At 41.7% G+C, this 11690-nt stretch overlaps 1 protein-coding gene across 1 annotated transcript; it reads right to left on the bottom strand.

Annotated features, from left to right (window-relative positions):
- Nucleotides 1–5406: 5406 nt before the first annotated feature.
- On the bottom strand, nt 5407–7635 carry LOC135616687 (transcription factor MYC2-like). Its single transcript, XM_065116140.1, has one exon. It carries the CDS (start codon nt 7537–7539, stop codon nt 5698–5700), a length of 1842 nt encoding a protein of 613 aa, XP_064972212.1. The 5' UTR covers nt 7540–7635; the 3' UTR covers nt 5407–5697.
- Nucleotides 7636–11690: the final 4055 nt, after the last annotated feature.

Here is an 11690-nt window from a genome sequence, read left to right as displayed (position 1 = left end):
ATATCTCTGCTGAACATCCATGTATTTATTGAGATTGGTGTAGGAGTGTGGCAGCAGCTTCCCTAGTTTCATAAATGAAACTAAGAATAGAGAACAAGTAACATTGAAAGAGGCATCAAATATCAAGTAATATATATTCTACTGCATATAATCTAACATGCTGCAGGACATGGTAATGACAAACACCACATGGTATCTTTGCAAATGTTCATCATAACCGAGAACAACACAAAGGACATTTAGATAGGAACACAATTTCATCAACACTGTTGGATGGCCTAAAGCATCTCCATCTGAATGCTTGTTCTTACCTACCAACAAGATCATAATGTTGAGTTTTTGAACTCATTTTTGGCAAATTTCATTCTGCCACAGTCTGATATCTTTCCAGTGATGAAAAGTCGAAAACTTTCAATTTAGAGCTTCTTCCAAGTCATGAAAAATTTTCTGCTTTTCGAATACTATGTCCAAAAAAAAAAATCTCTTTTGTTGCTGCATTTAGTTTCCAAGTTTCAATCAAGATGTTCATATATTTCACACCTCAAGTTGTCTGCTCATCTTGACATGGTGCCAGTCTCACCACAATTTTCTCAAAATGGATGCAACTGAACCACCTCAGATACAAAGTGCTTAATTGATAAACAAATAGCAAACAAGCTAAGATGCTTAGCTGACAAGATATCCAAAGAAAAAGAACAATGTCTCACCAACTGATGCATGGCACTTGTAGCAGAAGTGTGACATTATTCAGGAACCAGCATATTTTGTAGAAACCAGCTGACTGGTTGTTTCAGCTCAATGTCTGTGTTGTTGAATTCCCTCTGTACTACATTCATGACAACAAAACCAAATACACATTTGATATGTTTGATAGGAACTCCGGAGGAATTGAAGGATCAATAGATAATCCCCCAGGAGGATACATGAGTGAGGTATGGAGGTGGTGAAGAAGGGTGGCATAAGGTGCCACAGACAAAAGGAAATGAACATAAAGGTTTACAAGAACTGCTACAAGGGCCAAAGATGATGATGAAGATTTGTTGTTTACCATACACTGCAAACAGTGATGGAACCTGAAAGTGATAAGCCTTAGCACTGTCAACAGGGAAAAGAAAAGAAGAGAAGAGAAGGTTATGAAGCTAAAGAAGAAGGATAAAAGAAAATTCACAACTTTTAATCCTGGAAGAGCTAAGCAAAGTAGTAATAGTTGTTGACTTTCTAGGATAAAAAGTACAAAAGAATGAGCAAGTTTTTCATGGATTTTGTCAAGTTTATTAAAGTTTATGACCACTCTGACCTAATAATTATCCAATTATAACTACAGCAGACCTCAAATTTTTCATGGAAGAAGTCATCTCTCATAAGCCCAATGATTGGAGCCCATATGTGTTGCTTCCACTCCGCATGTCATGTTTAGGAGAATGGCATCATCTTGAATTTTCAGAGTGATTCCTGAATAGATCTTTTTCCATCCAAAAGTATTTGAAAAACATTTCAGTACTTAATTAGTGAGCTGACCTCTAACAAGGTATGTTACAATACTATCATTTAAGAAGACAAGCTCATGATAATGTTACTAGAAGAACAATTTAAAGAAACAAGATGTTCATCATTGATTCATATGATTTCAATAACCCTCAAAACTTGCATGTAAGATTAAAAAGGAGAAGGTGAGAAATAGTTTTGACATGTATCACAATGATTTAATATTTTAGGCTTATATACATTCTATAATAACCTAGAAGACATCATTTTCAGGTCTTTGTAAACTGCCCAGTAAAGTGTGTAGATGAGACATTGGAGAGAGTCGATGTAGGATATAAGCATGAGGAGTTGTGGGAGAGAAAAAAAATAAATAAAGGTAAAAATAAAATTAAAAGGGTTATGGGTAGTAAAATATTATTTTATTAATTTCTTAAGTGATTATGAGTAGTCAGGGAGGGAGTGGTGAATCGTAAGAAGGGAGCTCTAAATAGTAAACTCCCCCACATATCTCCAATTTCTAAAAGTAATTTTTACACTTAAAAAGATGTAATATAATCCATGTATCAATTGAATACCTAACCACCCCTCGTGTAAGGATAAGCATGGAGACATAAATCTCTCGCCAAGTAGAAGAATTTTTAGGAAAAGTTATTCTACCTAAAAGTTGGATCAATCTAGATAAACTGATGTAATCACGATAGAGCGCTCAAAGTCAAAGCCAAAATCGAGAATGTACCAATCTTTTTCCCAATTCATAATGCAAATTGGGAACCTAAATACCTGATATTATATACATAGAATCACACATATAAAGTTCAAATTAGGATTAGGTTGAAATCCTAGAAAGCACAACAAAGAAAAAACTTGAACACTAAAGAAAACAAATCTTGATTCCTAACCAAAAAGATGATCTATCGTTTACTATCAAGAAAATTCTAGATTTATAGGGCTAAGAGTGAATTATGCCCATTAGGCTCACCCAGGTTTCGGTCAAAACCCTAGAAAGCATAACAAAGAAAACAAAAGTACATGAAGAAACGAAACCTCATTTCTTGAATCAAAAGAAGATCTATATCTCTCTAACAACGAACAAAGAGGAAAACTTGGACATGGAGAAAAAAAAAACCCTTCTCCAATTTATTAAGTGAAAATTTGATTACCTGATAGATATCGATTCAAAGTTAATCGATATCTTATTCCGTATTTATTTTTTATTGATGTCGAGAAACGCCAAATAGATGTTTAAGATTTCAAACTTTACAAAACTGTATCAAGAGTTCTTGACAAAGTCAATCTAATGCTTAAATTAAATTAGAAGATTACTATTTACAACCCACTCTTTCCTATTTACAATACTATTTTTTTTAAAAATAATATTTCTAAACTATCTATTCACAAATAGACATAAATATCATCTTCTTCCTTTTCTTCTTATTCCTCCTCGAAGCATAATGTCAAGTGGTTAGTGAGTATCGGTAGTAGTGATAAATAGTGTCAATGGTGATGACATCACTAGTGAGCATCATCGAGAGTAAATGATGGCGACAACGAGGAGCAGGATGAAATAAGGGATTGTGAAGCAAAAAAAAAAAAGGATAAAATCAATAATGCTAGAGTTACAAATAATAAAACAATATTTTTATTATATTTTTAGAGGGTTGTTAATAGCAAAGATTATAAATAGTAAATTTCTTAGTTTAAGCAGTGAGGTGTAAGGCCATGTGCAACAAAGCCTCTCCAAACTTAATTTAGTTTAGAGAGTAAGGCTAGATTGAACTCCAAGACTTTTAGAGTCAAATGCAAAAAGAGATACAATGTCTTGATCATGACTGAATTGTGTTGCATCAAATCACGACCATGGTGGAATTATGTTGCATCACACGCTTCTCTCCTAGTTGGTAACATATAGAAGATAATGTCATATCAGGTATATAATGTTCAAATACTAGAAATGTAATGTCGAGGTATTAATTATGTAACACTGTAGTATTAATCATATAATACCGAGGTATCGACGACCTGACAAAAAAAGGTATCGAATTGATCGCTATTTTTTTATCACAAAAGAAAAGGATCCCTATCTCATTATTAAGAAAATCTAAAATTAGGAGTGAGAGAAAGGTTTTATATAAAAAAAAACGATCGATCCTACACTGAAAAGAAAATTTTCTTTGAATATGGAATAAAATTAGAATATGGAGTGATCAACAGAGCTAGTTAGGGATTGCTCCCATGATAAACTCAAATTAGGCATGATAAGAAAATCTAAAATTAGGAGTGAGAGAAAGGTTTCATATTAAAAAAAAAAAAAAAAACGATCAATCCTATACTGAAAAGAAAATTTTCTTCGAATATAGAATAAAATCAGAATATGGAGTGATCATCAGAGCTAGTTAGGGATTGCTCTTAGAGAAGATGAGAGAGAGAGATTGGGCATCACGATCAAAAAGTTCGACTTAGATAAACAAAACACATGTCATGTGTTCAGGTGTGCTGACTATTTCTTTGAAATGTCAGTACCAAAAATATCAAAATGATCTTTTTTATCATAATAATAATAATAATAATAATAAATAAATAAATAAATAAATAAATAATTAAGTTCTAAAGTATGTCTTCCTTTTTCTCTTCTTAGTTCTGTATTTTGAATTAATTAAAAAAAAGGAATACCCTAAAATTTCTTACATCTAAGCATAAATTGGATTAGGCCACATGAGTAGCTTAATCTTGATCATGGGGTTTTAATTAAACTTAAATCAGTGCATAATATATGATAATAATTTTACATTATTAACATGAACAAAAATAGAAAGAAAGGAAATAAAAGATGGAAGAACGACAAATGGTCTTAAACAGACTGTTAGATGAACCGATCTAATGATGGGTAATCATTCTCTTGAAGCGGTCCAGAAATTATGGTAAGCGAGAGAGAGAGAGAGAGAGAGAGAGAGATCTCAGAAAAGTAAGAGATAAAGAGTGTTGGAAAAGTAGGGAGAGGGAGCGAAAGCTTGGCAGATGCCACTACCTTTCTTCACCACCATCTCCCTTTTCATGTATGCATGATTTGATTCCATTGCGAAAGTAGATGGTAAGAAAAGTAGTTTCTTCAGGAAGTGTGGGCTTATGTTTCCCCACTAATTTGTTTTTGATACGTATGGAAGAGACTGAGATCACAAACATTTTTGAATTATTTGTATCACATTAATGAAGACAAAGAAGAATTCAAATATCAAAGAAAAAACACTACGAGTATTTAAAGATTCTTTCTACATCATGTCTTCCATCTTTATCCCATTTTCCTTTGCAAGGAGAGGGTGTCTCTTTCTTCCCAACGTGGACACTGAACACAGAGGAGCTCACCTCGGATTGCCCCGACTATGCATGAGGGGTTTCATGAGGCACGACCGAGTTCCTTAACCTTCGGGGAACGACATGTCAGCCACCGCGGACTGCATCTCCGTCTTCCCCACCCGCTGCCCAGTTTGGCTGGATGACAGTGACCTGACACGGAGAAGACGCCGACAGAGACCTGAGCAACAACAGCGTCTTGCACCGACAAGCCGGGTTGCAATGCCCCATCGCTCCATCTCCGACCAGACACGAGGTTTCAAATGGTGGGCCCGCACGTAACACATTTCCACCTCGACTTCAACCTTTGTGCTTGTAGGAGTTCGCAAGTCATGGTGGATTGGGAAGAAACGTTTTACACATTGGTGACGCATGGCCACGATTTCACGTTGAGGAAAAAGGTGGACCGATAGCTACTGCTTGTCCCACAGCAAAATGGAGCTGTGAATTCTTGTGTAAATCGTTCGTGTATATCCACGTTGAGGAAAAAGGTGGGCAGATGTTGTCTGCTATCATCATCATCATCATCATCATCGGAGCTTAGACAAAAGGGAATTCAGGCTTTAAGATCCATGGCTGCAAAGGTGATCATCCACGAGCACTTGCTCTTAAGCTCTCGATTAACAAAGTTTACAGTGTGGAGTATTATCTTGCGCTCGTTTGATCCAACAACTCGACTTGGATGATAAATCATGCACTTGTGGTCTACACAGAACAAGAGATCTGATGGCCTATTCTACTGCAGATCTAACGCAGAGATGCGGCAGTGGCTGCTCTAGATTCTGACATATGTGGTAATAGGAGCAGTGACGCTGTACCCCGAGCTACAGTAGTAGCCGGCGACGAAGCTCGCGTGTGCTGGCTCTACATGGCGTGAGGAGGATGATCAGCTGTTACGCTGGCGAACAGCGCGGCAGTGAGCTGCTCCTGGGTGTAGATGCGGCTCGTCATCTTCACGGTCACCTGCTGGATCATGAGGTCCTTCACCACCGAGACGTTGGCGTAGTACACCTCGAGGTCCAGTTCCCTCAACGCCATCATCAGCCTCGCCGACGGGTGGCACCTCCTGTCGCACTGCACCCGAATCATGGCCTCCCAGCCCAGTATCTTCACCTCCACCTCCACTTCGCTGCAGCGCCCGGGCCAGTTCGATGCGGCGGGCCTGGGGCCCGCAGGCGGCATCTGGCGGCCGGATCCGGACTCTCTTTCCATCTTGAGGACGCCGAGCTCCGACTGCAGCTTTCGTTTGTCGGACTCGAGAGCCTGCATCTTGGAGCGGAGCTCGTTGATGTAGGTGACGGCGTCGGCGAGGAGGGAGGCCTTGTCCATCTTGGACACGTTGGGGACGACGGAGCGGAGGGCGTAGAACCGCTGGTTCAGCTTCTCCCGGCGCTGCCGCTCTGCCTCCACGTGGTCGAGCGGCTCCTCGCGGCCGTTGGCAGGCTTCCGGCCGCGCTTCTTGGGCCTTTTCTCCGGGGGCTCCATTACGGCGCTGCTTGTCACCTCCCGGGCCGACGCCTCGAGGTCCGAGTGGTCCGAGTCTGCGCCGAAGAGATTCCCGCCGCCGCAACCGCCCTCGGACTTCACTTCCGCCACCACGACATCAGCGGACGAGGAAAGGAATGCCTCGTCGTTGCTCTCCCTTGACGTCGCCTTCTTGATCTCATACGGGATGTGGTTGTCGACGTAGAGGGTTCCTCCGCCTCCGCCGACGGGAGTGGAGGGAATCGTTTTGATCTCGCCGGTGAAATTGAGGTTAGGGTTTTCGGTGAGACTGCCGGAATTGGGTTTATCGAAATGAGAAGGGGGCTTCGGCGCCGAAGGCTCCGACATCCAGAGCATGCAGGGATCCAGCAACCCCTGCTCCGCCACCGCCGGCTGCGGTGTAGGCCAGGATGCGGCCGCGGGTCGGCGGCCACTGCCTTGGCCGAAGAGTAATCTGACCTTGCTCAAGATCTCCGAGCTCTGGAAGATGTCGTGCGTCGAACCGAGCTCCACGACGCCGCTCTCCAGGGGGACGCAGGCCATCGTCCTCAGCCCGAATGCCTGCGCCTGCCGCACCCGCTCACACGGTGCCGCCGCCATGCGGTCCGCCCCGGCGATCCAGGCCGGCGAGCCTGAGAGAAAAGCCTGGCCGGGGTGGCCAGCGCCGGGAGCGAAGGTCTGGGTCATGGACACGAGGAAGAACCACTCGGTGTCGGTGACCTCCTCGTCCGCCGCGTCGTCGCCTCCGCCGCATCCCCCGTAGATGAGGGCGTTGAGCTCCCGGAGCACGTGCTTGCGATGCTCCTGTTCCGCCGCCGACGACGCACCGCTGCGGAGCGGCTTCCGCTTGTCCTCCTCGCAGCCCCTGTAGTAGCCGTCGCCCCAGGTGAGAACGGCGGCACCGCTGGCAGGGGAGGACTGCCAGAAGATGGCGTAGGTCCATTTCTCCCGGGCTCCCTCGATCAGCGAATGGAGGCGCTGCTGGAGGGTGTCCGGGCTGAAGTGCGCCGGAGCCGATGAGGTGACGGTGGAATGGGTGGAGGAGGTGGTGGATGAGGAGGAAGCGGGGATGGAAGCCGGAGGCGGAGGTAGCGGTGGCCAGAAGCTGTGGTGGTCGGGGGCGGCGACGGTGGCCGAGGAGGAGAGGAAGGCCTCCATGACGGAGGTGTTGTCGTCGTTCCAAAGGTTCATGAAAGCGCGGCGGTGATCCGACCGTTGCATCCAGAGGAGTAGGAGAGGGGGGATAGGGTGCGGTCACCGTCGGTGGAGTTGGCCGCCGAGCGAGGGAAGGCAGGAGGGGTGGTTGGTTTGATGCGGCAGTTGAATTGGCCTTTAATAGCGGACGGAGGGGCAATTGGGTTTAGCGGGGTGGGACCCATGGGGCCTACTGGAGGGCTCCAGGTTTGTCGCACGACAGCGACGCTGTTCCCTGTCCCCTCTCGCGGAAAGTGGTAACTTCTTATCGGGTTTTCGCTTCTCGATGTGATCCGACTTAACCTTCTCCAGGTTCGGATCGGATCCACTTTTTCGGATGATGCGTAACACTGTTCCCATTACGAGAAAAATCTTGAATATTCTGTTTTTTTCTCAAATATATATATATATATATATATATATATATATATATTAAAATATTATTATTTATTATAATCTTATAATATCACCTGACAAAATAGTTAAGACAGTTTATATTGTACGGACAGATTTATGATGAAAGAATCTCAAATATATAAAATCCATATTATTATTTAAAATATTTTTAATAGGCTTATAATATTTTTGATATCTTAAATTTATTCAAAAATAATAATTAACGTAAATTGACTTAAGACTTAATATTTAATCTCAAATAAGTATTATCGTCGGTTTATGAATAAGAACAATCAGGAGATTTTTATATTATAATTCTATTCAAAATTATTATAATAAAAAAATTATATTAATTTATCGGATCGATCTACAGAAAAGGATGAGGAGATAATGTTACTGTTGTTACGAGTGTCCATTTTTCTAATTCATGTCGAGGATCATTTGAGAAGCTCATATTTACACGGCAGCTTTGGTGCACATTTTTCTCGATATATGAGGAATAGATGTACCGATGACTATCTTTGTTTGGTACCAAAGTTGAAGATTCCATGGCTACATCAATTTTGACTCTAATTAGTAGATGTATGAAAATGGCATGCATGCCGTGGAAAAGAGAGTCACATATATTGGACAAACGCTCTTTCCAACAGTTCTCGTAAATGTCTGTCTCCCTCATAGCTTTCCAATTTTGACTTAATCACGATAATCCAATAAGGACACCAACGATATTGTGACTCGAGAAATTAGATTTTTTATTTCTTATATTCTTCTTTATCATTGGATTAATATTTTCAAATATAAAAAAATTTAATTCCTAATAAATTTAATCTGTTTGATCACTTTTAAGTTGATAAACATCGATCGAGAATCGATACATTCACAGCACAATCAGCACCACCAGGTAGGACAGATAATTCCATGTCATCATCAAATCGAACCGTGGGATCGATGGCGACGGTGGTACGACTTGTGTCGCGACTTGAGGTCGGTGGGGACACGAGCGAGCCGCGACTGTCTCTTTCGCTCTCTTGCGTGCTGTCGGTGGGCACACCGTGCACTGTGGAGCATGGAACCCGAGCCCGCAAGGCTACCGGAATAGGAGACGTGGACGGCGTGATCAAGTGTGAGGCAGGGAGATCCGAAGACGAGCCACCATTCTTTTCCTTTGGTCAAATACTTGACTTTTCCCCACGGCCACGAATTACGGTCGTACGCAGCGAGTTGACTTTCCGTCACGTTAATTGAGTTGAGCTAAGGTAAGATTGCAAGAGGGGGCGAATCTTTTCATCGTAAGCGAGCATTTATCATCCTCCCTGGATTATTCCGATGCCCCTTTCGTGTTGCGATCGGGACGAGCGAAGTCGGACCCTCCCCAAATTAATTGTCATTTAGCGGCGAAATGACGCTGATGATTAGATTAATAAGTTAGGTATGCGTGTCAGGATATATGGTCACATGTATCACGATGTCAAGGTGGTGGCACGTGAACTTTTCCACTCGCGGGTGCCCGGCGTGGCTGATGGATGGAGACGGCCGCACCACGCACAGGTGTCAGCATCTGATCCGAAGAGGGGATTCCCGCACGCATCGTGATGCCGAAGGGGGGGGGGGGGGTTCGGTGCGCGCTGGCTGTCATCGTTGGCCGGGTGGATGAACCCGGGCGGGGTGGGTGATTCACGTGGGGCCCGCCGCGCGGTTGTCCTCGCTTCCGGTCGGGTGCATGAACGCCGGCCAAACATGTGGGCCATCACTTAATTTCTCTCTTACCCTCGACTTCGGCCTCCGTCTCTATCCAAACCTACAGTGTTATTGGCTCAGACATCTTTTACGGAAAATGAATGATCGAAATGTAATCTGATAAAGTTCATTGAATCATTTGGAAAGTAATTTGACACGTCATTATCACACCGATACTTTAGATTTAATAAAAAATACATTTATTAATTTAATTTTAATATATAAATATTATAATTTTTTTACATATTTTTCTCTCGTTTATATTGATAAAATTGCTTCTTTACAAACGATTTAAGCCAATTAATAGTTTGTTAAAACTATAATTAAAACATTAGTTAGGGCAAATGAGAATGGTTGTCGATGAAATAGAGTTTGATGGGTGATGAGGACATGAAGCCCTTAATCGTATCGGTTATCGGTTACCGATTAGGGAAAAGAGACCGGAGGGCATCGAGGAGGCTTAGTTCCTCCCACCATTTCTGTGTCACCCTAGCGATTTCTCCCCCATTTCTTCTCGCATGGTCATCGCAGAGACGTGGACATCTTTTCTGCGGCCTTCGTAAGCGGCGATACCTCTACGCGCCGGAGCTTCCCTCCCTGCTTGCATGCAGGTTCCTCTCTCTCATCATCGCGCAGCACCAGGGCGTGCTTCGCATGCCGGTTTCTCGACAGAAGACTTGATTAGATCTAGAAAGATCGGGTTTTCCTGCATGATTTCTCGGATTTCGGTGGGCTTTTCATTTCGGCAAACAGGTGCACTGCAACTTATCATCTTCTCCATCGTGATCGGATGACCCGAAGATAAATATGTGAATACGATTGACATCTCTGGCGAACGACACAAGAGGACAAGCGCACTACCATCTCTTCATCTATCACAACACAAAAACAATGAATTCTCCGCAATCGCTCTAAAAGGATGGGACAAGGCAATGCGAATTGTGATGTGCGGTGCCTTTCCATAGCTGTGATGGTGGTGTGCATGTGGACCTCTTATCATAAGCCAAGAAGTCGAATCCTCGCGGTGATGTTTTATTTTATCTCATTTTCGTAGCTTTATTATTTAAATGAGGTTTTATATAGAATCTTACTATTCGCAGTCAATTGTTACCAATATTAAAAAAAATTAAAATAAAATTATAAATAGTAAAGAGGGAGTTGTAAATATTAATCTCATTCTTAGATATCTGTCATCATATATGTAATAGTTTTGGAAAATCTAAATGCCTTATAAAATTTTAATGCTTTTATGTTGCTGATTGTATTTGAAATTTATAAGAATATGTATCAATTTACCGACAATAAAATATTGATGTATTCAGCCCAAATGGTCGAGATCTTTTAGTTTTGTTATTATATAAAACTATGCATAAATAGTTGGGACTTTATGATTTTGTTATTGTTGTATAATAATATACATAAATATAAAAATTACTAATTTTATGAATATATATTTGTGTACATATATATTCATAACAACTTTCCAGAGTAAATTGCTTGAGATTCATTGCTGAAGGTTTTAGACAATGTTGGTTGATCCTTTTTTTCTTTGGGGGTGCTAATCCAGGTTAAGTTGTCATGTTGGGCAAACAAGATGAGAGAGGATTCTTTAACTTAGGTGGGATATTTTTAACCCAGGCTAAAATTTAGTGGGTTAAATAAACCTCTAACCAGTAGTTTAATCCTTAGTCCACATGAGGTACAAATGATGTTTGTAACTTACATCTCCATGGTCTATGAGAGTCTTGTGTAAATATTGCTATTGGTATGAATGAGCTTAAACAGGGTGAGGTACATTAAGCTTTTGTCAGACCAAGTGGCATGTAGGTTTTGTGCAAGACCTTCATTTGTGCTAGATTTTAGCATGTCCTGCAATTATCACCTTTGGCAAGTGAAGTTGATTTGGTTATTTATCAAAGATGCTTATGCTCTGTCCCAGTTTGATTAGATGGTAATGGTATTGTTCTGATCCTTATTAATATACTTCTGTTTTCTAATTTGATCTGCATTCAGAATTTTAATGACTCCAAACTAATTTTTGATTG

Source organism: Musa acuminata, chromosome BXJ2-7 (assembly GCF_036884655.1).
Source record: "Musa acuminata AAA Group cultivar baxijiao chromosome BXJ2-7, Cavendish_Baxijiao_AAA, whole genome shotgun sequence".
NCBI classification, from domain to species: domain Eukaryota; kingdom Viridiplantae; phylum Streptophyta; class Magnoliopsida; order Zingiberales; family Musaceae; genus Musa; species Musa acuminata.
Note: the sequence above shows the minus strand (reverse complement) of the source record. Positions and strands in the feature narration are given on the sequence as shown.

Bases quoted from the DNA above. Each gene is read 5' to 3' on its own strand.
- LOC135616687 (XM_065116140.1), bottom strand. From the start codon at position 7,539: ATGCAACGGTCGGATCACCGCCGCGCTTTCATGAACCTTTGGAACGAC.